This window comes from Eretmochelys imbricata, chromosome 16 (genome assembly GCF_965152235.1).
Source record: "Eretmochelys imbricata isolate rEreImb1 chromosome 16, rEreImb1.hap1, whole genome shotgun sequence".
Classification (NCBI taxonomy): domain Eukaryota; kingdom Metazoa; phylum Chordata; order Testudines; family Cheloniidae; genus Eretmochelys; species Eretmochelys imbricata.
Window position 1 is genome coordinate 19,256,305 of NC_135587.1, and position 27,715 is coordinate 19,284,019.

The 27,715-nt window shown below is 45.5% G+C and overlaps 1 protein-coding gene across 5 annotated transcripts in view; it reads right to left on the reverse strand.

Annotated features, from left to right (window-relative positions):
* The window catches only part of BRD3 (bromodomain containing 3), a 48,591-nt gene that overhangs the window by 20,177 nt on the left and 699 nt on the right, over positions 1-27,715 (reverse strand). For 4 of the 5 annotated variants that reach the window (XM_077835559.1, XM_077835558.1, XM_077835555.1 and 1 more), the window contains exons 2-4: positions 4,923-5,237; positions 3,167-3,304; positions 1,574-1,721 (exon numbers count right to left, since the gene is read on the reverse strand). In XM_077835559.1, the coding sequence (XP_077691685.1) occupies positions 1,574-1,721; positions 3,167-3,304; positions 4,923-5,123 (487 nt within the window). In that variant the 5' untranslated portion in view covers positions 5,124-5,237. Of the gene's footprint in view, positions 1-1,573; positions 1,722-3,166; positions 3,305-4,922; positions 5,238-9,157; positions 9,228-27,715 lie in introns of those variants that run through there. The other variant, XM_077835557.1, reaches the window with a different exon arrangement.

A 27,715-nucleotide genomic window follows, 5' to 3' on the forward strand; every position in this document is an offset into this window, starting at 1 on the left:
TGTGACATGGCCCATTCGACAGCCGCTCAGCTACCTTGACCAAGAGAAGCTGTTGCCTCTGGACTCTACAGCAATGACCGTCTGGACCTTTCCGCTCTCTCTGCAGTGTCTGGATGCCCTTATGTGAGCAAACTGCTCCAAGCCCGGACTGTCAGCTGCATGGTTATGGGACAGTTTCTATTTTCCCTTCCAGCCTCTCTCAGAACTAGCCTGTGCTCAGCAAAGAAGGAAACCGATGGAAGGGTAGGGAAGGGAGTAGATTCTCTAGAAAGGACGCTGAACTGTTCACAACAGGAAAACCTCCACGGGGTTCAATCGGCCTTTGCTACTGCTCTGCACAGTTAATAATAAATACCACTAGACTACGGGGCTGAGCAAAAAACAGATTTTTCAGGTCACTGGCAATCCTGAAATTTTTTTTAAAAATGTCCATTTTGGTTCAAACGGAAAAGAAAAATTTTCAAATTTATTGGTGAATTGAAAAGTTGACAAAAAATTCATGTCAGGTTGAATGAAACAGTTTGTTTCCATTTCAACCATTTTTAAATATATATATATATATATATTTAACTAAAAGAAAATTTTGAACAAAGAGAGTCACCCCAAACCAGAACATCAAAATGGTTCATTTCAAAAATGTCAAAATGAAACGTTTGCATCATTCAGAATTTGTTTATTTTGTTTTTTTTCCAACCAAACTTCTCGGCAAAGCTAACAGGAATTCACAAAACATTTCCGTGTTGCCAGATCTGCATTTTTCACCCAAAAAGCCTCACCCAGGCCCACTTATATTGCACTTTAAATCCATAGACCTCAAACCTCTTCATAGAGAAAGTTCAGGTGACTTGTCCATGGTTATGCCGCAAATGACAAGTGGAACGGGGAACAGAACCCAGGTCTCTAGTGCATTATATGCTACACCATGCTGCCATTCCTGTTATAGGGCAGCGGTAATCTATCCCACAGAGGTAGCTGCATTTTAATATAAGGTGCAAAAATGTTTTGGTTTTTTTAAAAAATCCCAGCACTGTTCTATTGTTGATTAATGACATAATCCTTTGCACTTCTACAGCACCTTTAAAGGACGCATGGTGCCTTAGTTGACATATGTGGAACTTGAGGCACAAAAGGCAAACTGACTTGCCCAAAGCCACATGCAGATTTCGTCTACACAGAAACTTGCTCCCATTTCGTTAAATCAGTGCAAACCCGTGTTTTTCACCCCTGTGATTTCAGTGGGAGTCAGGAACCTAAATGCCTTTAGAGATCTGGCCCTTAGTCTCTCTATGCTCTGGAGATAATAGCAGTGTCCTCCCTCACAGGCCTGCTATGATGATAAATACATTAAAAGACTGTCAGGCGCTCAGATACTAGGGTGATGGGCACCCCATAAGCACCTTAAATAGATAGACAAGCAGGAGCCACATGTCCTGAATCTCATTCAACTGCTCTGACCATTAGACTACACTCCTTTCCTACCCTCCTAATTGTGTGTCTCCTCAGGCAGGGTGGAAGTGGGTCAGGAATCAGCAATGGGCTTGCAACATGGATTGCCATCTGGTCAGGTCGGTACCTGCACTCTGTGCCCCCGCTGCTGGCTTGCGACCTTTGCCTTTAGGGACCGGTGGTAATAACTCAACTTCCTCCTGGGGCATCTGGGCTACTTTCTGCAGAAAAATCTTCTCCAGGGCTTGTGCCATGAGGACGATGTCATCCGTGGGCTGGATGGACAGAACAAGGCAGCACTAGCATAATGCACACGTGAGAAGCAAAGAGGGGCTGAAAGCCTTTACAGTCGCGGTGTTTGATTTATCCCCTAGCCAGAATCGTACACTGCCTTCCAATGAATGAATGCGCCATAGCTCTGAGAATTAAATAACTCTTTACCCCTTCTCCAGTGTCCACTCCAGCCTCATTTGGTACGTCTACACAGAGATAAAAAACCCACAGTACCAAGTATAAGAGCCCGGATCAACGGGCTCAGGCTCAGGCTGCGGGGCTAAAAGAGCAGTGTAGAGGTCTGGACTTAGGCTGGAGTCTGGGCTCTAAGGGTATGTCTACACAGAGATAAAAAAACCCTGGTTGGTCCAGGTCATGACTTGGACTCACAGGGCTCGGGCTCCGGGGCTGAAAACCTGCTGAAGCCCAGGCTCTAGGATCCTGCCCAAGGGGGGAAGGTCCCAGAGCTCAGGCTCCAGCCCAAGCCTGAACGTCTCCACTGCAACTTTATAGCCCCGCAGCCCAAGCCCCATGAGCCCGACTCAGTTGCCCCAGGCCAGTGACAGCCAGGCTGTGGGTCTTTTATTGCAGTGCGCACGTACCCTCGGACTCCTGTCCTTGACCAGCTGGCAAAATTACAGCCTCTAAATACAATCCTCCCTGAAGAACCAGAAGACGGCTTCCTTTAGAAGCCCACACCATTGCTGTCCCACATATCAACTTGGAGGCAGTGAGCTGCAACAGATGAGCTGTCAATCCCTGTCTGGCAAAATATTCAGGAGAAGAGAACAAACACCTTGCTTGCTGCAGCATCAGCTAATGTATTTATTGTTTCAGCTCACTCCCCAACATGGGTCAATGATGAACTCTCTTAGGGAAAAGAATACAAGGAATAAAAAGCACTTTAAAGCCAAAAAAAAAAAAGAAAAAAAAAGCATATATAAGCAACCAACAAAGTGCACGAGAGATTTATGGAAGAACGCATGAGGCATGGACAGTGGATATAATGATAGGAGTTATTTACCTGCCCTCTGCTGCTGAGAGGAGTATCTGATATTAGTTACTACTGGACAAAGAGAATAACACTTAGCACTTATATTCCACTTAACATCTACAAAGCGTTGTGCAAACATTAGCTAATCTGAAAGAATTCCTCAGTGAAATTAAAGGGCTGAAGTCTCGGCTGACTCGCTGCGTAACTCCAAGATAGAAATTCTACCTACAGTTAAGAACACGTTTGCCATTTTAACCAGCGTGGGCAAAGTAACATGCAACACAAAGACAGCTTTGTACATTTAAAAGTAATGTGGTTACCATTAATGGCATTGCATGTCGTTGCAAAGAGGGCTTTGCGCACAAGTTATCCCTAGTCAAAAGTTGCAGTGAAATAGCCACTCGCAGGCTTCCCTATTCAGTGCTACACTATGAGTTTGTCTGCATTCTTTACCTTGTTGTAAATGTAACAATTTGTAAACATTGTGTTGAAATCCTGCATGCATTCACTGGCACTCCAGTAATAGTTATGTTCCAGTCGCTTCTTAATTGTCCCCATGTCCATCGGGTTTTTGATTATTTTGTGATAATCCTGTTCAAGAAACAGTAAAGATGTTACACGCAACACTGCTTTGGACCTGTGTTCACAGGCTTGTTAGCCAGCTGCTAAAGAGCATCTTCCTCCGTTCCCAGCCTCCCCTTCATCACACACAGAAACACTTCCATTCTCTGCTCAGACTGCCAAAATAACCTGTGCTTTCACTGACTCCTCAGTGGGGAGATTTGAACCCACTCTTAATTTTATTAAAAAAGGTGCTTTGTTCACAAACCGCAGAATTTCTCAGACATGCAGAAAGATCCACACATAAACAGACACTATCAACGTAAAAAAAAAAAAAAAATCAAGTTTGCCCCAAACATGTTGTACCTGACGGGGGAAAAACAGGTTTTTCAACCAGCTTTCCATGGAACATGGTTTCAACCCAGATGTCCCCCTAACCTGGTTATAAACGTAGTTTTGGTTTATAGCACAGAATGGAATAATGTCATCTTCTGTCGCTAGACCAAACACATAAGAACATAAAACGGTCACACTGGGTCAGACCAATGGTCCGTCTAGCCCAGAAACCTGTCTTCTGACAGTGGCCGGTGTCAGATGCTTCAGAAGAAATAAACAGAAGAGGGCAATTATCAAGTGATCCATCCCCTGTCATCCAGTCCCAGCTTCTGGCAGTCAGAGGTTTGGGGACATGCAGATCATGGAGTTGCCTCCCTGATCATGTTGGCTAATTGGACCTATCTTCCATGAACTTATCTAATTCATTTTTGAATACACCTGTGATCCAGTGGATGCTAGAAACTGGGGCCATTTCTGCAGCCAAAATTGGGGACAATCGTATTAGTTGTAGCATAGACAAGATCTTAAAATGGATCCGCTGAACTTCATAAAGCTGTGTTACCAGCTTACTTTAAGGATTGCCTCTGAAATGGGTAACACTTCAAAAGTGGGCATTAGAAGGAAGGGTCACAGCATCAGCTGATGAACATTAGCAAACAGTTCGGTGCCGCTTCCTGAAATACTGCTTTCCAAGGGCTTCCGCTTTAACTGGTGCCTAACCAGGCAGCTGTAGATGCTGCGATGACCTTTCTTGTGCAGACCAAGCCAAAGTTAAGAGAGTGTGACATTAAGTGAAAACACTATTTCAGTTCTTTAGTGTTCCAGCTCCTATTCCTGACCCAAAGATTTCAGGGACACCTTCTGCTCTTGGAAAACCCATTGCATAATTCCAAAAAGCAGTCCTTATGCTCTTTCTTTGAGCATACGTCAGAAGCTATTAAGGTAACGTTCTAATCTACAACAAAAACTCAAAAATAGCAGAGGCCTGAGGAGCTTCTTAATAAACAAAACCAAAAAAGAAAATTTAAAAAAAGAAAATCCAACTAATAATGGATCAGAGTTAACGTAACTTCTACTAGTTACGAAGAAGTCAGGTCTGTGAAAGGTCGTCTGATATTCAGGGTACTGGGAAACGAATGACTACCCCACTCGTTTCGCTATGCAGGGGCCAGTGCTCAGCATGGCAACTCTGGGGAGGTGGGGAATCAGAAGGAACCTAACAACATTTCACTTCACATGAGCAAAAACTGCACATTGCTAAAGCAGAGCTCTCCTGGCAGAGGACACATAGCAAAGGAAACAGAATACTTACTGGTAAATTCAATTTAATTGCATCGACGGGTTGGTAGAAGGGCCAAGCAAACTGATGTTTCCACAAGGTCTTCACCACAACATTTTGCATGTACTGCAACTGATTGGTCTTCCGCCCAGGCTTGTTGGGGTTGGTGACTTCTGGGGGGGGTGGATTGACAGGGCCCTGTGGAGCCTGTATCGCTGATGTGACAGTCGACATTTTCCTACTTCTGGGTCTCACTTACTGTCGCAGCAGCAACTAGGAGATTCTCTGTCTTCCTTTATGCTCCCTGAATGGGATTGACATCCCATTTCCAGGGACCAACCATGCAACCTACACCAGGAAAGAGAGGAGGAAGAGGTGGAGTATAAATACCAACATTTAATTGAAACACACATGTTCAAACACAATACACACGGTAGTAGTGGTGAATCCCAACCCCTTCACCTGATCCACTGCATTTGCTGTCAAGCTCAGATACCATAATGATGGGCATGGTACAAAAACCTAGATGCATAGATTAGATCAGCCGTTCCCAAACCCATGGTCTGCAGAGCACTTGCTAGTGATCTACAGCAAACTGGCTGGTCTCATGATGCTGGTTCTTGCTCCTTGTTTCATCGGCTTCTACCAGCATCTCAGATATTCATTGCAAAGAAGAATCTCGACTGTACAGAAGCAGCTGGAAACAAAGAGGAGGAGCCAGCTGTACTGTACACAAATATTTGCTGTAATGCCCTCGATACATCGCATCGTTGAGAATTGGGTCTTGACTGGAAGGGGAGGTGGTCTGATTAATTGCTAAAGAAAGATGGCCCCAGAGATTCTCTCTCTATTTAGATGTGCTCCATACCATGAAGCTCTTTAGGGAAAGGTCCGTCTCTTACTATGCTGATTACAATGTGCACCCAATTTCCTATGGGGGTATCAAAGGTACTCCTGCAATTCAAATAACAATCAAAGAGTTTGTCAGCCCCTGGAACAGACAGACAGACAGATTATTCCGTTCTGTCTTTTAGTAGCACATCTGAAATATGAATACACACAAAATACCATTATTTTGGTCCAGGTTTTCTCTAGCACGCTCCTGGGTGACAAACGCTCTAGCATCATCATGTCTTGGATCCCACACTGTAAACAGCTTTGTTTTGTCATCTTCCATAAACATGAGATAGTTCAACCCACATCAGAACCACAGCAACATGTTTTCAAGGCAAAGAGACCACGCACGCTTTCTAATGGCAAAATATTTTAAATGCATTCAGACAAGTACACAAATGCTCTCGCTGACATATGTTTCTAGGCTATGTGGTGAAAACCCAGTCACAAAAGGTGGGAAATACAGAAGCAGCAGTGAAATGTGTAGAGGGAGACAGTGTGAAGATACATCCAAGACAAAATTCTCATTTAATGTATTTTTAACCATCATAGCTGAAAATCAAGACTAAATATCGAACTTCAACCTACCCTCTGAGTAGCTGATTAGATGGCAGTAAACACTGAACACTTATTTAATTTAGGGGAGTTTTACAAAAATAGACTGTGCATAGAAACATACATGCATCTACATAAAAGAGAGGAATGATTAAATATAAATATTCTCAGTTGTACGCAGGGAGCCAAGGCACGAGCTTACGCAGAAGGAGAGCATTCCACGAACCTCACTGTAACCACGAGAACAAAGTCAAAGTATTTTGTGATGGCAATGGGATAGTGACATAAGAGGCAACTCGGCCAATCAGACACCGCTTTGGGCTCCAAAATAGAATGTGCAGAGCCAATCAGGGCCCAGCTTTTATGTGCCCAGGAGGGACTATTTCAAAAAGGGTTTGGTGGAGAAAAGTGTTTAATCCTAAACAAACCCATGTCTGGTGTGAGCATGTGTGTGTAGAACATGGGAGCCCACCTACGATGTGTACGTAGAAAACAGGAGCCCACGTATGAATCTAACCAGCATCCATTCACAGGATATAAAAATCCTCTTACATCCTAAGAAGGTGCAATAAACCCCATCATCAGCTCTGCTTCCACAAACTGAAGGGCCTGCAATGGGAAGATCCATCCCTTTTTCTCTGACACCATGGAATCCGTGGGGTTCAAGCTCCATGGGGCAAGGAAGGATAGGTGTGGGGCCATTCTCTGCAGCACTGTTCCCCTCAACCCTCATGTAAGGGTAATGCTGTCCTCCAATTGTGTCCCCTTTGCACAGTGAAACCCTCCAGCTAAGAGGGTTTTGTTTTTGTTGAGTGTCATTGGCAGACAAAGACTGGATGGGAGCCCCAGGTGGGTGGGGTGACTGGAAAAACAGCGACACTGGTGTGATCTGGTCAACATTTTTCAAATGTCACAAAGTGGATTTAATTCAGCATTTCAAATTTTGAAATACAAACAGGAAAAAAATGTTTTCACAACCGTTTCCCCTGTTTATTGACAAAGTATTTCAAAATTTTGAATTTCAAGAAAAAAAATTCAACAGGAATTTAAAAAAAATTAAATGTCATAATGTTTCCCCCTCCCTTTTATCCCCCTCAACTCCAGTTCTGAACTGGGACTCTGTGCAGATTTCAGACACCCACTGACAGAGCACCATATATTATCTAAGCAGCACATATAACCCTGACTGCAGCCCTGGGGCACATCCTTCGAATCTAATGTTCACTTCAGTAGTTTGGTTAATGAGCTGAACCCCCTTCCAAGACTGAAAGAAAAAACAAGAAAATTTGGGAACTAATTTTTGAGGCAACCTTAACTGCAGGGCATCGGTCACTTTTTTTAACTCTATGTACCACATCTCAGGATTGCCTTCTATCGTGTTTTTAATTATTGAGGATAAACGCAAGATCTTCAACAACAACAAAAATCCTGTTTTTGTTAGAACTTCCCTGCATCTTCCTGCCCTGTTTTCATAACATGCTAACTTGAAGAGATGTTCTTTTTTTAAGGCACTGGACTAGCATCCAGGAGATGGGGGGGGGGGTCAACTTTCTATGTGGTCTCGGGAGAGTCACTGAATTTCTCTGTGCTTCATTTCCTCATCTGTACAATGGGGATAATAATATTGCCTGTCTGCCTTATTTTGTCAATCTTGTCTAATTAGATGTAAACTCTTTGGGACAGGCGCTATCTCTTACTATGCTTTTTCTAAAAGATACGCTCCAGTGCAACAAGAATTAATTCAGAGAAGTCCTATGGCCTGTATTATAAAGAAGACCAGACTAGGTGATCACAGGGGTCACTCGAGGCTTTATAATCTTTGAACATGTGTGTTTCTATAGCATCTAGCACAGCGCGGTGCTGATCTTAGTTGCGGCCTCTTGGCAGCACCATAATATGAACAATAATTAAGTAAAAATTAATTACATAAACCAGAAAGGATCTTTTAAAACTTTCGTTTAAATATCAAGAAAGTTAAGCACATTAGGGAGAACAGGAGGTGGGATTGTGACATCAGAGGCAACTCGGCCAGTCCTCCTACAATTGACCCTAACTAATTTGCATACTGCAATCCCATTGGCTACAATTAAAGATAGCTCCAAACCAAAACTGTGCATATCAGTGCTGCTGAATGTGTGACCATTCAAATCCTCGATCTTGCAGCCTTGAGACCAGCGCTAGTTAAAATGTGCATATTTCTGTGTTTTTCATACTGTAAAAGCAACACCACTGGAAATAGTCATTACTAGCATACAGAAGGCCTTAATGCGTATTTACCAGCTGATTCACCACTGTGAATGAGAACACTCAGAGTATGTCAGAGCTGAGAGAGAACTTCTCCCTCTAGCTGGGCCTGGGAGTTTTGCTGTATGATTTATTATGTATAGAAACACAAGAAGATGCTGGCTACTCAGTTCAGGTGAGTTTTTATCTCTTCTTATGTCCAAGTAGCCCAGTCCTAATCCAGCCCTATCACAGACTGGAGCCTGGAAACACCAACATTTGCCAACATTTTTTCCCCCCCACTCAAAATAGTATTTATTTGTAGATGTGTTTCTTCATTCAATGGGTCACAGGTCTGTCAGAACATTTATACAGAGACTCAGCCAACTTTATTCACTTAGGAAAGAAAGAACTGCAATAGTCTGTTATGCTCTCAGCACACATACTGAGAAATTAGATAAAAACAAATACTCTTGCTGGAAGGTTCCAACATAACACTATTTTATTTCTTATCATTCAGAACGATAACACACAAGAACCTAAAACCAGAAAGAGAGAAAACAGGCTGCTCTCTAAGGCACCCAGGCACAACTCACCTCACCGTGCTTTAAGCTGGATCTTTCCAGAACTGACTCTGTGGCTGCATGCTTTCTTACAGAGTCCTTGAGCCCGCAAGCTGGACTAGGATTGCCACCCCACCACAGCCACTCCAAGTGACAGCTTCCAATTCCAACACAGTCCTCAAGACACCACACAGTCCTATTCCCTGCCATCCAGGGAGGCTGGACAGAGTTATTTTCCGTGTGCAGTATCACCCATTATGTGCTAGGCACTTTCCAAATGCTTAAGGATGGTCCCTGCTCTGAGGAGCTCACAAGCTAAGGGCAGACAGACAAGCAGACAGGGTAATGCTAGATGTTGCAATTTGCAAGGTTCCTGAGACCTAATTATGCTTGGAAGACAGTATACAGAAGACATGGTCCCTGCCCTGTGAAACACACCAGGACGCCTAGAGGAAAGTTCAGTCACACACAGGGTTTAAAGCAGATTGAAACAGGAGCAGAAATTCTTAGGAGACACAAGGTGGAAGGGATGCTCCCTCCTGCTCTCACTCTCCCAAACCAGAAAGGGGAGGAGAAGCCCTTCCTGTGCTTTGAGTAAAGGAGGGGGAGTTGTGCTCTCCCTCAATGCCTCTTCCTTGAACCCTTGCCTGAATAGCTTCCTGTTTGTTTGCCACAGGGGTTGCTTTGATTTAGCTTTTTCTCTCTTTTTTTACTTCTCTAGCCCCCATTTTTAAATGACAAGCAAACGGTGGGGTTGCAGCTTTTGAGGAATTTGGAACAGGAGAGGGTTAGCAGCCAGCAGGTAGGGATGAGGAGGGGATTCCAGAGGGTGCAGCGTGGGAGCTGGCATGAAGACAAGGGCAGGGGAAGCTTAGCTTGTTTGCGGTCTTGAGTTTGGGGTGAAGTCTGGTCATTTATTAAATGCATGCACAACGCCCAGCCCAGTGGGGCCCTGATCTTGGCTGGGGCCTCTGGGTGCTACTGGAATAGAAGTGCTCAATCCTAACAACAACAGGCAAAGAGAGTGTGGAGGCGGGATTCATGGGAGCAGCAAAGGGGATGAGTGCGATTAGGGGTCCCCCTTCCCTTTGGCTCTCCTATTGGCATAACTCCACCGCCGCGAGAAGCTCTCCCGCTGACAGAGCACTGTCCCCACCGGCGCGTAGGTCGGTGTACCTTCCATCGCTTTCGGGGGCGTGGCTTAGTCACACCCCTGAGCGACATAAATTATACCAACATAAGTGGTAGTGCGTACGGGCCCTGAGAGACCAGAATGCGTCCAACAAACCTCCTGATATTTTGCCGATGAGACTCACGCGCCAAAACCAATGGAGCACGGACGTCTTGTTGCGCGGCCGCTGGCGGAAGTAAAAACACAGCTCTAGGCCTTCGCTTTGACTGCAGTGTATGTTGAGGCACACGGGGTGACATTTTTAACCCAGGCAGAGGTCTGCCACAAAACCTAAATTATTATTTACTATTTGTATTAGCGTAGTGGCTCCAGCCCGAGTGATGGGCCAGGATCCCATTGTGCTAGGCACGGTGCAAACACAGAACAAAGACTGCCCCTGCTCCCAAGAGCTTACAGAGTGAAATTAAGTGGCGTGTGGCTCAGACTGTAAAGCCCCAATTCAGCAGAGCAATTGAGCACATGCTTAAGTCTCATTGACATCAACCATCAATTATTTGGATAGCAGTAGCATGCAGGAGCCCCAGGCATGGACCATTGTGCTAAATGTTGTACAGACACTAAACAGAACGGCGGTCACTGCCCCAGAAGAACTTACCATCTAAGAAAGAGCTTAGCATGTACTTAAATGATTTACTGAATAGAGACAGACTTAAGTATGTGTTTAACTTTGTGCATATATGTGTAAGTGCTTTGCTGATTAGGGCCTAAACTCAGACTCATATTAGCCCCTGAGCAATATTTTTCCATTTTAAATCATCTCTTTTCCCCTTTATAGTCCCCAGCTCTGTAATTCTGAGTAACAATAAAAATGGCTCTTGCAGTTTTTGGCTGCCTATCTGCAATTACTGACATCGCCATTTTAAATCTGACCCTGGGACCACTAAATGTAAGGCCCAGCTCTGTCCATTGTAGGAGATTGCTCCCAGTTTTACCAAAACATCAAAAACAAAACCTGAGCCCACTCTTGCAGACAAATCTTTGCTTCCACTGAGTCAGTCTGTTCCGCTTAAATGCCCTGCAGCCTCCCCCACCGCGGAATCCATGAAGGCTGCGGGTTTTGGCTCCTCACTCAGCCAGCCTAGTCATCAGACACACAGCCGGGCTCAGAGGATTTTTCTCTTCTTTTTTAGCTTTGTGTGGTGTGCATGGGTCAGTTGCCAGAGCGACAGTTGGCCTGGAGAAATCATGTTAATAATTCCCTCTGCCCCGAGGATAACATCTCACCCCACTAATGGAGCCCACGGGCTGGGGGAGCCTGTTTGAAAATAGGCTATAAAGCCCCGTGAAACGCGCATCGTGCCAGTAAGCCTGCTGCTTTGGCTAACAGTTCTGCCACTTCCTTTGGCAACGTGGAACGCTGAACAGACTGCTCACTCCACTGCAGCTCTTTGTGGAGCAAAGGAGGGTGGGTTTTCTTAAAACTCGTCCTTACTGCAAACTAAAAGGGGAGGTGCTTTCTATTCACATCTGAGCCCACCAACTCTTTCTTACTGCAGCAGTTTGCACGGTTACTGTGACAGAGATAAGAAACAGAAAGAGTCCCAACCCACCCAGAAATGAGAATATCAATCTTTCGGGGAGTGGGGGGCGGGGGGGGCTGGGAAATAGGACCCTGCTTCAATCAGGAGCCCCAATGACTTCAATGGGTCTCCCGCTCCGTGGAGCTCGATCAGGGCTGGAGATCGTGTATCCAACAGCCCCTCCCTTAGGGGCTCCCGAGAAAATAAAAAAGGGACTTACAAAAATCCTTCCCTGCCTCCTGCCCTTCCAGAGCCCTTCAAACAACCTTTGGGCAGCTTTCAGCAGCTAGTGACACATGGGAGTAGGGAGCTGTGATTCAAATGCTAGGAGTGTGTAATTCGCAAATAGGACTTGGAGATGGCCAGTCGCTCAAAGTCAGCACTTGCCAGATAATGCGACACAAACCTTAAGCCACCCCTTAAAACTTGGGAAGGAAAGTGGGGAATCCTTGCAGCTGGCATCATGACAGGAAACTGGGATTTTGCTTTAGGATGCCACTTTGTTACACTGCAGATCCCATGATCTGAAAGTCCCCACTGGCCTCTGTTGTTGTTATTGTTTCCCAGCTCACTAACTCCAAATGCCACGGATTTATTTGTTAATCAGAATAACTCCAGCTAAAGTCTGAGATTCCGAGTTATGGTCACAACTCTGCCCTTAGCTCACCTCTGCGCAAGAGAGGAAAGAAAAGAGTGTAGGGAGTTTAAGTCAGTTACTTGGGCTTTCGACTTGGGTGTTTAATACTCGCTTGATTATTTTGAAGGATTTTGCCCCATTGGTCTCTCGCTGGAGATTATACGAGCAGGTGTTTCCTCCGCAGGACCCAGGGGGTCCCTTAGGTAAATACAGATGGCCAAGATTCTCAGAAGCAACCAGCGATTTCCAGGAGCTTCATTTTTGGACACCCAACTTGAGACACCTACCGGGGTCTGATTTGCAGAGGACACGTGCTCAGTGCATGCTGAAAAACTCAGGCCTTGTAAGAATGCCTCAAACAGGCACCCAAGGTTACGAGTCAGTATTGGAAATTGTGACTGTGTACATGTCGGCAGAGTTGAGAACAGTTTTTTGGCCACCTCTAATGAACGGAGGGTCTACTAGATAAATCTGGATGGAAGCATTTATTTCTGGTGGTGTATTAATGTTGCGATACGCCTTACCACACCCTTCCAGAGCTCAGTTTCTTATACCGTTCCTGAAAGCATCCAGACATGGGCCATGCACCTTCTGTAAAGAACTTACTGCATGGAGACCTGCGGCTTTTAAAAGCTGTCATACCGGGAACAACAGAATAATCTCCAAACATTTCGTTAGGGCAGGTGTCACCAGGTGGTGCTGTCACCCACTGTTCTTTTTTGCAGGGCGCGAGCCAGTTTTGACTCTTGGAAAGACATGCTGTTTTGCTGTTAGTTTTGGGTTTCTGCACGGTTTTAGTGAAGAGGCTTCAGGAAACAAGGAGCTAAATGAGCAGCGGAAGAGTGTGCTCTCTGTCTGGGACTCCTAACTGGAGTCGGTTCTTGAGGCAGAGTTGCCCCTGGGAACCAGGTGTCGGCACTGGGCTGAGATTCCTGAAAGAAGGGATTGCCCTGCACGCTGTTTGACCATTTCATTTCAAGACGAGAGTACACGTGCAAATAAAGCTGCAGCTAATTTCTGCTCTGCCGGGCAGCTGACCTGCTAGGCCCGACTCATCCTACCACTTGGCAAACAGGTGCTGGAAAGGGAGACTGATATTGGAAGAAGGGGTAACAATGTGACGGTTATATTTTAAAATGCTCACACACACACTGCAGTGGAACCACTAACCCCAATTTCATTTTTTTCTTGTTAATATTTTTCAAAACAGTTCGGGCCACTCCTGGTCTATGCTGAGCTCTCTCTTAACAGAGATGGAGACAAACTAACCAGTAGGCTAAACGCCAAGGATTTTGGAATGGAAATTCCGGACAGAATGATGCAGCCAGGTTTAATCTTAGAGGTATTTCAGGAGGGGTATTATTTCCAAGCACTCCCGGGCCACCTTTGCAGCTCTAATGACAGTAGATCAGATCAAAGCAACATGACGATTAAAATGCCAGCAACCACCTGGAGCCGTGTATACCATCGACAGAGCCCCATCGTCAGAGCCACAGCCATGGCCATTGTAGCCATAAAAGTCTAAGCGTAGATGTAGCCCGTGCTAGGTGGGTGGAGATCTTTGTCTCCGGCTAGTGGCACGTTTCTGCTATGGCTGCCAACTCCAAAAATTACAGCCTAATCCACAGCACTCCCACTGACTTCAGTGAATGCTGGACAAAGCGGTAGCAGCTCATGTGTGACCCAAGTGAGGTCAGTTACATATTCACAGCCCAAGGGGGGCAATTCTGGTTATATTCTCTCCTGTCTGGCAAACTCTGCAGTTCCAGATTTTGCATCGTTTCTATCTATGGGATGTTCCTTGTTTCTAGCCTTCCTTCGGTTGTGGGGTCTGGTGCTTGTAATCCTTTCAACATAAAAGAGGCAAAGAATTTGCTCCTCAACCTTTGCTAACCATTGCTACTCTTCCTATGTTTTAGACTAGTCATGACAGCAAACCATTTACTGTACTGTAAGCCTCAAGATTACTAAACACTTTTTACCCAAGCCTCCTCCCCAAATGTGCTGCAAATGGGAAATTCAGCCCCACGATACCCTGAGATTCCCTCATTTGACTGCTGCGGGAGGGGGGGATGGAGGCACAGAGAGGCTAAACAACTTGCCCCCTTGGTCATCATACAGCATTTCAGCAGAACAGCTGGGAACAGAACCCAGGATTCCAGCTTGCCAGTCCCCTGCTCCAGCCACTAGACAATACCACGGCTGCTCACAGAGCAGAGTTTGAAAATCTCATTTGCTCAGGGTGACAGCAGGCCCAAGAGTGGACATGGGAACAGAGAGTTATAAGAACATAAGAAAGGCCATACTGGGTCAGAACAAAGGTCCATCAAGCCCAGTATCCTATCTTCTGACAGTGGCCAATGGCAGGTGCCCCAAAGGGAATGAACAGACAGGTTATCATCAAGTGATCCATGCCCTGTCACTCAATCCCAGCTTCTGGCAAACAGAGGCTAGGGACACCATTCCTGTCCCTAATAACCATTGATGGATCTGTTATAGTACTGGCCTTCACAACACCCTCTGGCAAGGCGTTCCAGAGGTTGACAGGCTCCTTTCTCAGGGGGAGGATAAGAGAAGAGGGGAACCTGGAACCACTCGGTTCTTTTTCTGGAAGGGGAGAGGGAGCAGAGCAGGCCAGAGCTGTAGACCATTTCAGCGCAGGTGCCTGATCTGACTCCCTGGGAAGTCACTGTGAATCTTCCCACTGGCTCCAGAGGGAACAGACAGGGCTGTGAATCAGAAACAAGGGTCGGTGATAGAGCGGAACAAACTGGAGGAAAAGGGGCATATACGGGCAAGGAGGGAGAGAGACACTGCAGGGAAGGGGGAAAAGGAAACGGGACAAACACTGAGAAAAGGGGAAGAAAGGACACACCATGATCTAGGACAAGGAAGAGAAAGGAAGGTAGATATGGCAAAGGAGACAGAGTAAGTTAACTTCCCATTTAACAGACTTGTAACACGTAATTGACGTTATTAAATTAATCACCAGCAGCTTGAACACAGCTGCTGTATTCTTTTAAATTACAGGGATGAAATAGGAGGGCTGGTTCCACCACCCCACCCCACCCCTGGCTTAGTCCCTATTATTCATTATAGCAGAGCCTAGAAACCCCAGTCAGGGACCAAGGCCCAGCTGCGCTAGGTGCTGTCCAAGAGGTGCAGTAAAGGGTCAGTCCCTGTCCAAAGAGATACTGCATCTTTCTGAACGACAAGACACAACAGGCGGGGAATACGAGCCAGTGGGTAGTGATGGGTGGTGGTGAGGGTGGGAGACACGATAACAGTCTGAGCATGGTTTCTGCGAGTACCATTTAGCTCACCAGACAGCGGTTTTAGGCTATGGCAGCAGAGATGAGCTAGAAGGAGGGGTGTAGAGGTGGGTATGGTCGGGACTTTTTGAATTTTTTTCCACGAAGGAGTGGCAGCACAAGAGATACTTGATTTGTTACTCAGTCTGTAAGTGCTTTGGGGACAGACCCCATCTTTTTGTTCTGTGTCTGTATAGCACCTGGCACTACAGGACCCTGGTCCACAACTGGGCACCTCAGTGCTATCACAAGACAAATAATAAATAATAATATGGGATGTCGGGTCCACTCTTTAATAATTTCCCTAACAAATGAGCAGACAGTGAAACTCCAGGTGTAGGGATATAGAAGGAGAGCCCAGACTAATTTCAGTACATCACATTTCCCTTTGTTTCATTTCCCATCGCCTTCCCCTGCCATCAGTCGCACCAGCACACCAGCTTTGCACGCCGTTTGACAGCTTCATGCTAAATGTTCTTCCGCGCACACGGAATGCCATCTTTGAGCCCATCGCCAAGGCCTCCTACCTCCCCATTTTCAAATCCCTCCCAAAGCCCCACCTCTGCTGTCTTCAGGGAATCCAGCTGACTCATACTGACAGATCAAACATCTAAAACTAACCTTTGCCAAGACCTGGCCATGTACCACCTTGACACCTCTGCTTATTATTAGTGTTACAGGAAAACCTAGAGACTCCAGCCGAGATCAGAGTACCACACACATAAACACACACATGCAGAGCTAGAGTCCCTGCCCCAAAAAACTTGCAGTCCATATACACACACACACACACACACACACAAACAAGGTGGGGGAGAAGGAAAACTTGCACAAGGTCACTAGCAGAACCAGGACTAACACCCAGGTCTCCTGATTTCCACGCCAGTGCCCCTAGCCATTAGACCACACCATCTCCCACAGGTTGTCCCCTTCCTAAACTATCACTCTTTAAAGCAGGATCTCTAAAGGCCCGGTCTCTACCTTCCTTTCCATCTGGAAACTGCCTTGGCCATTCTGTGCAACGCCAATAATGAACATTATTAAACATTCATCCTCCGACAGCGATCTTCTGGAAACAGACTTTCCAATTTCAGGCAAGAAAACTAGATTTCTGCTTTAAATAAAGAAGACGGTGGCATTAGTACAAAGCACAGATGACACACACATAATAGGAGCATTTGTGAACATCCAGAAAGCAAAACATAGGGTTCAGAACTCCTCGTGGGATTATCGTATGTTTCCACAGGTTTTTTTCCTTTTAAAGGATGTGATCTACACTGTTAAACTAAAACGTAAAAATGCAGAAAAAGCAGCCAGTTCTTCCGCTTTTCAATCTGAGTATTGTGCTCAATGCACGTTTAGAAAGAGACCCACACACTCGCCTTGATTCAGTCGGATTTTATGTTAGGAAATTATGTACAGTCTTTCCGCTACAGTTAGCAGCGTTTGTCATAATTGTTTCCGTTCCCACCCTCCCACTTCCAAAGAGAAAAGTTACTGGACAGAAAGCTTTTTGAAAAAGAAAAGCACACAGAGAACAATTCAACACTGTACGGAACAACTCCAAACAGCAGTACCCCTGGAAAGAGCTACAGAAAAGGAGAGCTAAGCAGTGAAGGCACGGGTCTGGAACTCCTGAGGCCGGGGTGATTTGTCCAAGGTCCCGTGGTGCGTCAAGGCCAGCAGCACCAGGAATAAGTACGATACCACTGTAGGTCCCTATAAACAGATCTCAATTAGGAAAGCTTTGAAGTACTTCCAGATTGTGCTTGTAGACACAACCAAATTCAACTTCCAGACGGGTTCGTTTTTAAGGGGATATATGCAACAACAACATATCCCGTCTTCATTTTTTTTTTAAAGGCAGAGTAGTTCCAAAAGGTGGGCTAGGCAGCCCAGTACATTACAGAGGCAATGCAAGAAAAATGGGGTCTTATATTTTACTGGCTAGTCGGAAGATCATCGTCCCCATATACATCTGATATACAAAACGCATAATACTGCTTTGTATCGTCCTGTTACGCATCACAATTCCTAACACCTTCAGGAGAGCCAGACACATGGCCCTGAAGTGCATCTCATCCCAAGGTTCAGCTCAATGCGAACACTGATAACTAAGACGAAGTTCCAAACGCAGAGACAGAACTACATGCCGACTTGCTCAGAAGCATTTCATAAGACACAACATAACTACCATGTTGATTCAACAGAAAGTAACTCCCATCACCAAGATTTCCCTCCAACACATTCTTTGTGCTAGCAGTGGCTTCTCTTGCTCCAAAAATGAAACATAATAAAGTCCCAGCTCATGAAATAGAATGGATTTGCTGAAAGGCAAAAATATTAACGACGATGATTGTTCGCTTTTTAACTTAATTAACCCAAGACACGCAAACAAATCAGACTTTAATATTACGACTAGGGCTTTCCAACTGGGCCAGGTAAATGATGCACCCAAGTCTCATTACAATAGCTGGGCTTCTAACGCCCTTAAACTCCTTTGAAAACCCAGGCTGAAAAGCCCAGGTACTTACTAACTCACACTGACGCTCGGGAAACCCAACACCGGCTCCTGAACTTTGCAAAATTAGTGAGTAAATCGACAAGAGAAGTACGTGAGGAGGCTGCACTTTGCCAGAACCAGGGAACTAGTATTTTAGTTTTCATGATGGATACTTTACAGTAAATACGTGCACTGACATATATTTTAAAAGCAAAGACAACTTAGGTTATGTCTACACTGCGCACCTTACTATGGCGTGGTTGTGCTTGATCACCGGGAGAGAGTTCTTCCGGCAACAAAATAAAACCAGCTCCAATGAGGGGCGGTAGCTTCGTCACCGGGGCGGGGCTCCCGCCAACAAAGAGCCGGCCCCACTTGTGCTGTTCGTCGTTAAAACTTTTGTCATTCAGGGGGTGGTTTTTTCACACCCATGAGCGACAAAAGTTTTAGTGATGAAAGTGCCAGTGTAGACAAAGCCTGAGATTTTATCAACAAAAGTTGTACTGATTTAACTACATTGGTTTAGAAACTAATTCATTTAAATTGGCACAAACCCTTCACGTGGACCCTCTTCCACTGGTTTAAAAGTGCCTTAAATCAGTAAGGAATCAACTAAGGTCTTATCTCCACTTAAAAGATTTGCCGGAATAGCTTATACCAGTTCCCTGAACGATATAAGCTATACCAGAAAAACAAGAATTTTTGCCCATATCGCTGAGTTTACAATAGATCTTTTGCCAGAATAGCTATGTTGGCAAAACCACACCCCTAACTCACCGAACAATGTTGGCAAAACTGATAACTGTGGACCAGGCTTAAGCTACATAAAAAAAAAAGCCCTTAAGTACATCACCGTAGACACTCACTACAGCAACAGGAGGGGTTCTCCCGTAACTGTAGTTAATCCACCACCCCAAAAGATGGTAGCTAGGCAGACTGACCAATTCCATTGCCCAAGGACTGTCTACACCAGTGGGTTAGGTCAGCATAGCTACTTCTCTCAGGGGCACGGATTTTTCACACCCCTGAGACATGCAGCTATGCCAGTGTAAGTATTCAGTGTAGACCAGCCCTTACTCTGGGCCTACATACTGTTTGAGTACGGTCTAACCATGTCAGTTAGGGGTCTGGGATTTTTTTACTGATATAGTTATACTGGTACATCCCTATGGTGGACAAGCGTAAAGGTGCATGAAGCCATACCAGTATACAATCTATAGCAGTTATACCAGTATAAAGATGCCTTATAGGAGTATAACTTATTTCCCTTCCTATACGAGAATAGCTATACCTGTAAAAGCCTTTTTATTCCAGCATAACTATATCCACACTAGGAGCAACTTACCAGTGTAGGAAGGGGGCCTGTAACCTGAGCCCCATCACGCAAGGCTGAAGCCCTCAGGCTTTGGCTTCAACCCCAGGCGGTGGGGCTTGGGCTTGGGCTTTGGCCCCCAGCAAGTCTTACACCAGCCCAGGTGACCCCCATTAAACGAAGGTGGTGACGCATTTTGGGGTCCTGACCCACAGTTTGAGAACCGCTGCAATATACTATACTGGCAAAGCCCTCCGAGTGCGGATGCAGCTACACAGGCAAAGCCGCGATTTTGCCGGTAAAGCTTCTTTCACCACTGCCCCCAAACCAAAATAAACTATATTGATAAAAGGGCAGTTTTGCCAGTATAGCTGTGTCAGCCCTAACAGCTTTTGCTGGCGCAGTTACGGTGGTCAAGGTTCATACCTCTTCACGCACCTGACTGACACAGCTAGGCAGGCTGAAGTCTGCAGTGTGGACATAGCCTAGATACCAGCATAGTTATAGCAGTTCCACTTGTGTGTGTAGACAAGACCTTAAACCGAATAACAACTTCTATACAAGAGTTTGCACCAATTTAAATATCGGTACAAATTCACACGGTAAATTATGCCAGGGCGACTTTTCCCTGCAGACAAAGCCTAGCTAAATAAATATGAGGCACTCTTAAATCAGTTTAAGAGCATCCGTGGAAGTGGGTTGCATCAATTTAACTAAATCCGCTTCTAAACCAATGTAAAGGTCTTGTCTACACAAGAAAATGGCACCGTTATAATTTAAAGGTGTGAATTTAAACCAGTGTAATTGAACAGGCGCAAAAGGTTGTGTGTGGACACACTTATTTCGGTTTAAGAGGGCTGGTTTTGGTTTAGCTTAAGTCAGGTAGGAATAAGTTTAATGAAACCATACGCAACCATTTTTAGGCCTTACCTACACACAAAAGTGGTACTGTTTTAGGTATACAAGTATGATTAAAACAGTACAATCCCCGTAGTGGAGACTCAGATATACTCATATAAAAGTGCTTATTCCCATTTATTCCCCTTCCTGTATGAGAATAAGCTAAACCATACCAGTATAGGGCACAGCATCTACACTAGGGGTTGTGCCAGTGTAAGTGAAAAAAATCACATACCCCCTAACCAAAATAGTAACACTGGTGCAAAAACTGGCTTTATACCGAAAGGGGAGCTTCCACCCAGGCTTTTGCACTGGTTTAACTAACTCTAGTTAGTTTTGCACTGGTTTAATTAACTATAGGATTCAAATGATACCAGTGCAAGATTCTCCCGTCGACAGGCTCTTAGTTAAATCAGTGCACATTGTGTGTGTAGACAGTGCTGTGTAGAGATGTCTTGAAGCCCTATTTCTCATTTGTTAAAACCGTTTTAGCAAAGTTGCGCTCTGTCCACACCACTGGCAAGAATGCATTAGCAGAAACAGGTGATTTCTTTTAAAAAGGTGGGTTTTCAGCAAAAAAAAAACTCAGATCAGAAAGGCTTCTTAGAAAAGGAAGTTCCTCCCTTGCAGATGACTGCTATGCGGAGGAATGTCAGCCAGCTATAGGAATACACACAGGTTGTGTGAGCCTTGCTTGTACAATAGCCTAGCATGTAGGGAGCAAAGGGGGAAAAACAGTCCCTACTCCTGAGTGAGAACGGGGTTGGGAGGGGCTGAGCAGGCCCTACACTGGGAGTCAGAGGTTCTCCACTAGTAAGAGGACAAGTGGACCTCTTACTCACACTGGTAAACAGGTATACCCACACTGACTTGCACCGTATTCATGGGAGTTGGTGGCATCCCCACTCATGTTGGGAGCACTATCTGGCCCTTTATTAGGGCACCCAGAACAGAACAGGGGTGCTCAGGAAACATACCTGGTGGAACATTCTCAAGATGCTATGGCAACCAGAAATGGGCCCAAGCCATGCAGGTTGGACCTAAACTTCCTCGAAGTTCAGCAGTCTTTGGACCAGGTACTTTCGTTCTGACCCATCTCCCAACTCCTTGAAATTTCATATCAAATAGTACTTTCTAGGCCCATCGTATTGATGAGGGGGAGGAGACAGCTGAGTTGCAACAAGAATGATGGGACTGGAAGGTGGGAAAGGACAAACAAATAAGTATTTTTACGGAGGCTACCCATGTGGCTGATACTCAATGAAGGGCTACAGAGCCTGGTTGTCTGACTGAGCAAAACAAGCAGCTAAGAAGAGAACCAGTCCTGGCAAGGTAAACAAGGGCACCCAAACGAGATACAAGTGTTTCTTTAGTTTGCACCTTATCAATTATGAGACTCTACTAAAAAGTTATGATAAAGAGCAGCATTGGCCAGCTTTATCGAACAGCTTGTTATTACAAACTTCCACAGCAGTATCCAGGAGCATTTTTGTTTTTAAATCCTTGCCTTCTAAAATAGGGACTAGTGGCAGGCAATGTATAAAATCATACAAGGAGTGAGCCTGACCAGTGTTCCTCCTTCATCAATGATGATTTACATAATGATTTACATAAAGAAAGCTGAAACCACAGTAAGATGCAACAGAAAATAACAGCCTGAGATGTGACATTTTGGAGGGACACGTATCACAGAATCATAGAAGATTAGGGTTGGAAGAGACCTCAGGAGGCCATCTCGTCCAACCCCTTGCTCAAAGCAGGGCCAATCCCAACTAAATCATCCCAGCCAGGGCTTTGTCAAGCCGGGCCTTAAAAACCTCTAAGGAAGAAGATTTCACCACTTCCCTAGGTAATCCATTCCAGTGCTTCATCCTCCTCCTAATGAAATAGTGTTTCCTAATATTCAACCTAGACCGCCCCCACTGCAACTTGAGACCATTGCTCCTTGTCCTGTCATCCTGTCACCACTGAGAACAGCCTAGATCCATCCTCAGATAGTTGAAGGCTGCTATAAAATCCCCCCTCACTCTTCTCTTTTGCAGACTAAATAAGCCCAGTTCCCTCAGTCTCTCCTCATAAGTCATGTGCCCCAGCCCCCAGTCATTTTCGTTGCCCTCCCTCCAATTTGCCCACATCCTTTCTGTAGTGGGGGGCCCAAAACTGGACACAATATTCCAGATGTGGCCTCAGCAGTGCCGAATAGAGGAGAATAATCACTTCCCCCAATCTGCTGGCAACACTCCTACTAATGCAGCCTAAAATGCCGTTAGCCTTCTTGACAACAAGGGCACACTGCTGACCCCTCCAGCTTCTCATCCACTGTAATCCCCAGGTCCTTTTCTGCAGAACTGTCGCTTAGCCAGTCGGTCCCTAGTCTGTAGCGGTGCATTGGATTCTTCCGTCCTAAGTGCAGGACTCTGCACTTGTCCTTGTTGAACCTCATCAGATTTCTTTTAGCCCAATGCTCCAATTTGTTTAGTCACTCTGGACCCTATTCCTACCCTCCAGCACAGTGATGGGCAACCTGCGGCCCATCAGGGTAATCCGCCAGTGTTTGTTTACATTTGCACAGCCGCCTGCAGTTCGCCATTTCTGGCCAATGGGGGCTGCGGGATATAGCGCGGGCCTGGCTTCCCACAGCTCCCATTGGCCAGGAACGGCAAACCACGGCCACTGGGAGCTGCGGGTAGCCGTGCAAATGTAAATGAGATTACCCTGACGGGCCGCAGGTTGCCCACCATCGCTTCAGTGTATCTACCTCTCCCCCAAGCTTAGTGTCATCCGCACACACAGTGCCAGACAAGGGGTAAGGTGCACCTTGCTAATTCCCAGAACTCTGCTGTTTACAATCGTGTCCTGGGTTATTACTGCAGAAGAATGCAGTACTTTAAAAACAAAACAAAACATAGGGCTCATGCTAATGACTGGGAGACCACTGTGGATTAATGAATTTTGCAAATAAGCAAAGAGGAGAATAAGTGGTATTAAAGAACAATCAAGGATGCTGAGCTGCAAAATGTTCTTTGTTCATTTATTTAAACAAGTGTAGATTAGTCCGGATGTTTAGTAATTGGTCGTTTACCAAGGTAGGTGGAGAGTGATATATTTTGTGAAAGTAACACGGGTATGTTTATACCACAGTGGCACAGATACAGAACAGCAGTATCTACCACCACAGTGTAGACGCTTCCTATATTGACCGAAGGGGATTTTCTGTTGAAGTAGTTAACCCACCTCTCCAAGAGGCGGTAGCTAGGTTGATGGAAGACTATTCCGTGGACCTAGCTGGGTCTACGCTGGACGTTAGGTCGACCTAACTACGGGACTCATGGCTCAAAATTTTTCACAGCCCTAAGGCAACAAGGCTAGGTCGATCTAATTTTTAAGTGTAGACCAGGCCTAAGTCTTTGAAATGTGAGCCCTCTTTATATCACTCAGCTGTTGCTGAGAAGAGGGGTTAGACTCACAGGCATGGGAACGAGGGGTGCTGCATCACCCCCAGGTTTTGCGCAGGGCCAGTGGCCTGGGTTCCAGCTGCCAGCCCCGCTCCCTAGCTGTTGGCCCTGTGCCTGGGGCCCCACTTTCGGTCCCGCGCCCAGGGCTCTGCTCTTGGGGCACTGGCCCTGCTCCCTGGCCACTGGCCCCGTGCCCCACACCCAGCCCCCTGCTGCTAGCCCCACGGCCGGGGCTCTGCTACTGGCCCCGCACGAGGGCTCCTGACTGTGGGCCCCGCATTGGGGCTCCGCTCCTGGCCCTGTGCCCACCCCCAGTCTTTGCCCCCGTACCCCTATCATTGGGACGCCCCTCCCAGAGACACAGCACTGCTCCCGGCCCCAGCTGCAGGGGGGAAGTGGGGGGGGACGTGAACAGAGGTAAGGAGGCTGGCTTTCAGCACCCCCACTATTAAAAAGGTTCCAGTACCACTGGTTAGACTATTGGGGCGTTTGTGCTGCCGGTGAGAACTATCAGGCTTACAGATTCTCAAGTGAGAAGAGTGAGATTCTAAGGCCTAGACTATACTACAAAGGCTTTGCTGGTCTAGCTATCCTCCCTAATGGAGACGCAGCTTAGATCTTTTGCCAGCACAAACTGAATATACACCGTGTGTGTGTGTGTGTGGGCAGGGGTGGGGGGAGGGGTGGGGGGGGTACTGACCTAGCTATGCCAGTTACGGTTATGATTTTTTGTACACTCTTAACTAGGGTGACCAGATGTCCTGATTTTATAGGGACAGTCCCAATATTTGGAGCTTTGTCTAAGATAGGCGCCTATTACCCACGACTCCCTGTCCCCATTTTGCACACTTCATATCTAGTCACCCTACTCTTAACTGACACAAGTTATGCCAGCAAAACTTTGTTGGGTAGACCTGGCCATATTCTGCAATGGTCATTGGGCCCAGCCCGGCCCAGCCCTTACTCCACAGGTGCATTTTTAAAAGGTCTGAACATCACAGATGTTCAGCTCTATCATTTCACACATGCATGTATTAAAGCTGCACATGCCAGTGCAATCCTAAGCACTCAACACATGCAAATCACATTGGCATCAATGGGTCTGAGCAGGCCAAGGGGCTCTGCTCAGACAGACTAGATCACAGGATCTGGGATCATGGTTTAAGTTTATAAGAAACTCTGTTATTGTCCCCTAGTTTTATGGGATGAGACTTATGTTGGAAACATAATTCTGGGATGCCACTGCGTAATACAAAGTCTCCAGCCCAGAACAAACACATATTTGCATAAATTTTGGTTTATGTCAGTCTATCCGTTAAGTTTTAGCGGTGCAGGAAAGCATAACTGTGGTTTCAAATGGGTTTCATTTTCAGACACTCTCTTACAAAACCAGCTTCACTTAAAAATAAAATGTGAAAGAACACTGTCGCCTACAATATAAACTAAACTCTCAGCACATTAAAAGAAAAAATAAATTTACAATGTCTGAGCTGATGTTTTAAAAAGTGACTGCAGGTAAAAATTTGAAAGTCACCTAAGTCCCATTACAAAAGACTTAGTAGCCTACATCTTATTGGAAGTCAATGGGATTTAGCCCCTAAGTGCCCAAGTCACTTTTGATAATAAGATTTAGACTCCTAAATCATTTAAGCATCTTTGAAAATTGTACCCTGCATGTATAACAAACATTTCTGATAAGGGTCTTTGGTATGAACAGTTGCTATCTATGCATCGAATACTGTATATACAGCATAGCACATGGAATTGTGATCAAGCTTACACTGGATATTGAGTACAATTGCTACACACACACACATCCCAGCCCACCTCATTTATTAAGCATGGTCTGAAAGCACCAAATACGTGAATGCCTATTTTAAATTGTCTGAGGCAAGGAAAAGAGAAATACGATCTTGGGGCTTATTCTAGTCACACACAAGAGATTGTGAACTAAACCCTTTTAGAAAAAGAAGGCATCTAGGCTGGAAGTCATGCTATTCAGCAAAGCCTTGCGGGTATATTATTTGAAACTCCCTAAAATTCTAAACTAACAAAATATATTAGATGTCGCTTGAAGCAGTCCTGGTCTCCTAATTCTATGGTCTTCAGATTAGGAGAGCATTTAGCACATGCAGTGTGTTCACCTTTTTTCAAAGTATTACTTGTATAAAAGCAATACAAACCTGTAACTGCTTGTCAATTATTGGTCTGACCTTTTGTTATTCGGCACTTTTACCCCCCCCCCAACGAAACCAAATATTACAGCACATATGGTAGGTGACCCAAGTCCTATCTAACACCTTGACATATTTCAGGGTGAGCTAAGGACAGTGTTACAGCCTTTGATCTTAATTTCCAGTTTAATTTGGAGACAGCCCCTTAGCACGACTCGCATAACTCTGTGTGCATTAAAAATACTAACTAGCCTGTCAAAACCAGCTCTTCCCCAGCAGGGGACACCAGGTGCGCTTTGCTAATTGTGCTTTCCCCTAACTACTATTTAATAATGCAGAGCGGCTTAAACTGAAATTTTAAGGTTTGTATTTAAAAAAGAGAGAGAAAGAGAGAGCTTTCACACCGTGTATGAGAGTGTTATTTCTTTTCTAAACTAAAAGGTTGGTCTTGCTTTTTTGCTTTCATTCCTATAGCTGTTAATGGAAAAAACACATCCATGTGGCAGCATTGGTACAGGATGGTTAAAAGAAAACCCATGGAAAGGATTATAATAGCAAGGGTACTTTCTACAGGGATGTTACATTTCCTGAAGAACCTTGTTACGTTTACTCCGGATTTATATTCTGTAGGACTTCTCCTTTAGGCTAAAACACTCCCACTGTGATGTTTGTAACCCAAACATTGCAGCATAGTGTGAAAGCCGGAAAGTGAAACTGACTAGACTGGAAACAGTGGTCTCACTCCCTTTTCCAAGTTGGGGCAAAGAGTAAACAAAGAGTATAAATGACAAAGAGTGACGTTAGAGTTTTACATGTTTAACTCCTCTCCTTCCCCTATCTGAGGCACGGTTAGTAGCACAGGGATCGATATTTTATTTGGATTTCACACAAAATATTATTTGTAGCCCAGGTTTCTATCCCTTTGTTAGGTTTCAGAGTAGCAGCCGTGTTCGTCTGTATCCGCAAAAAGAACAGGAGGACTTGTGGCACCTTGGAGACGAACCCATTTATTTGAGCATAAGCTTTCGTGAGCTACAGCTCGCTTCACTTCCTTTGTTTTAATTTATTTGCAGGAGTTTGGTTCAACCCCAAATGTTTACATGCATTTTATACGATTATCGAGACACCCTGCTTCAGACCCTCTCCTACCTTGCACGGTAGTAAACCAGGGCGGGGAAATGGCTGTGAGCAGATCACTCAACATTAGAAGCTTTTCTCCCAGAAACACACATCGCAGTTTGCTGCCCTTTCTTGGCCAGACCCACAACCCGGGCACCCTCGAGCTCGGTGCGCGAAAACCAGACAGCAGAGACTAACTCCACGCCTTGAAAACACTTCCACGGCCCCAACTCCTTCTCTCCGGCTCCTTGCAACTCGGAGCATAGCAAAGGGGACGCGCAAGGAGGAGGGGTGGGGGGGGGGAATACTTTGTGCTCCTGTGAAATTGACTAGGGGCTTGTAACTGACTAGCCATTTGCTTGCAGGGGACTGGCAGAGCTGTAAACCCATTTGCTTGGCCTCAGCCACGAACAGACCTGTGCTCTTTTATTAATGATTATTTTACATGAAGCCTGAAGCCCTCCTTTT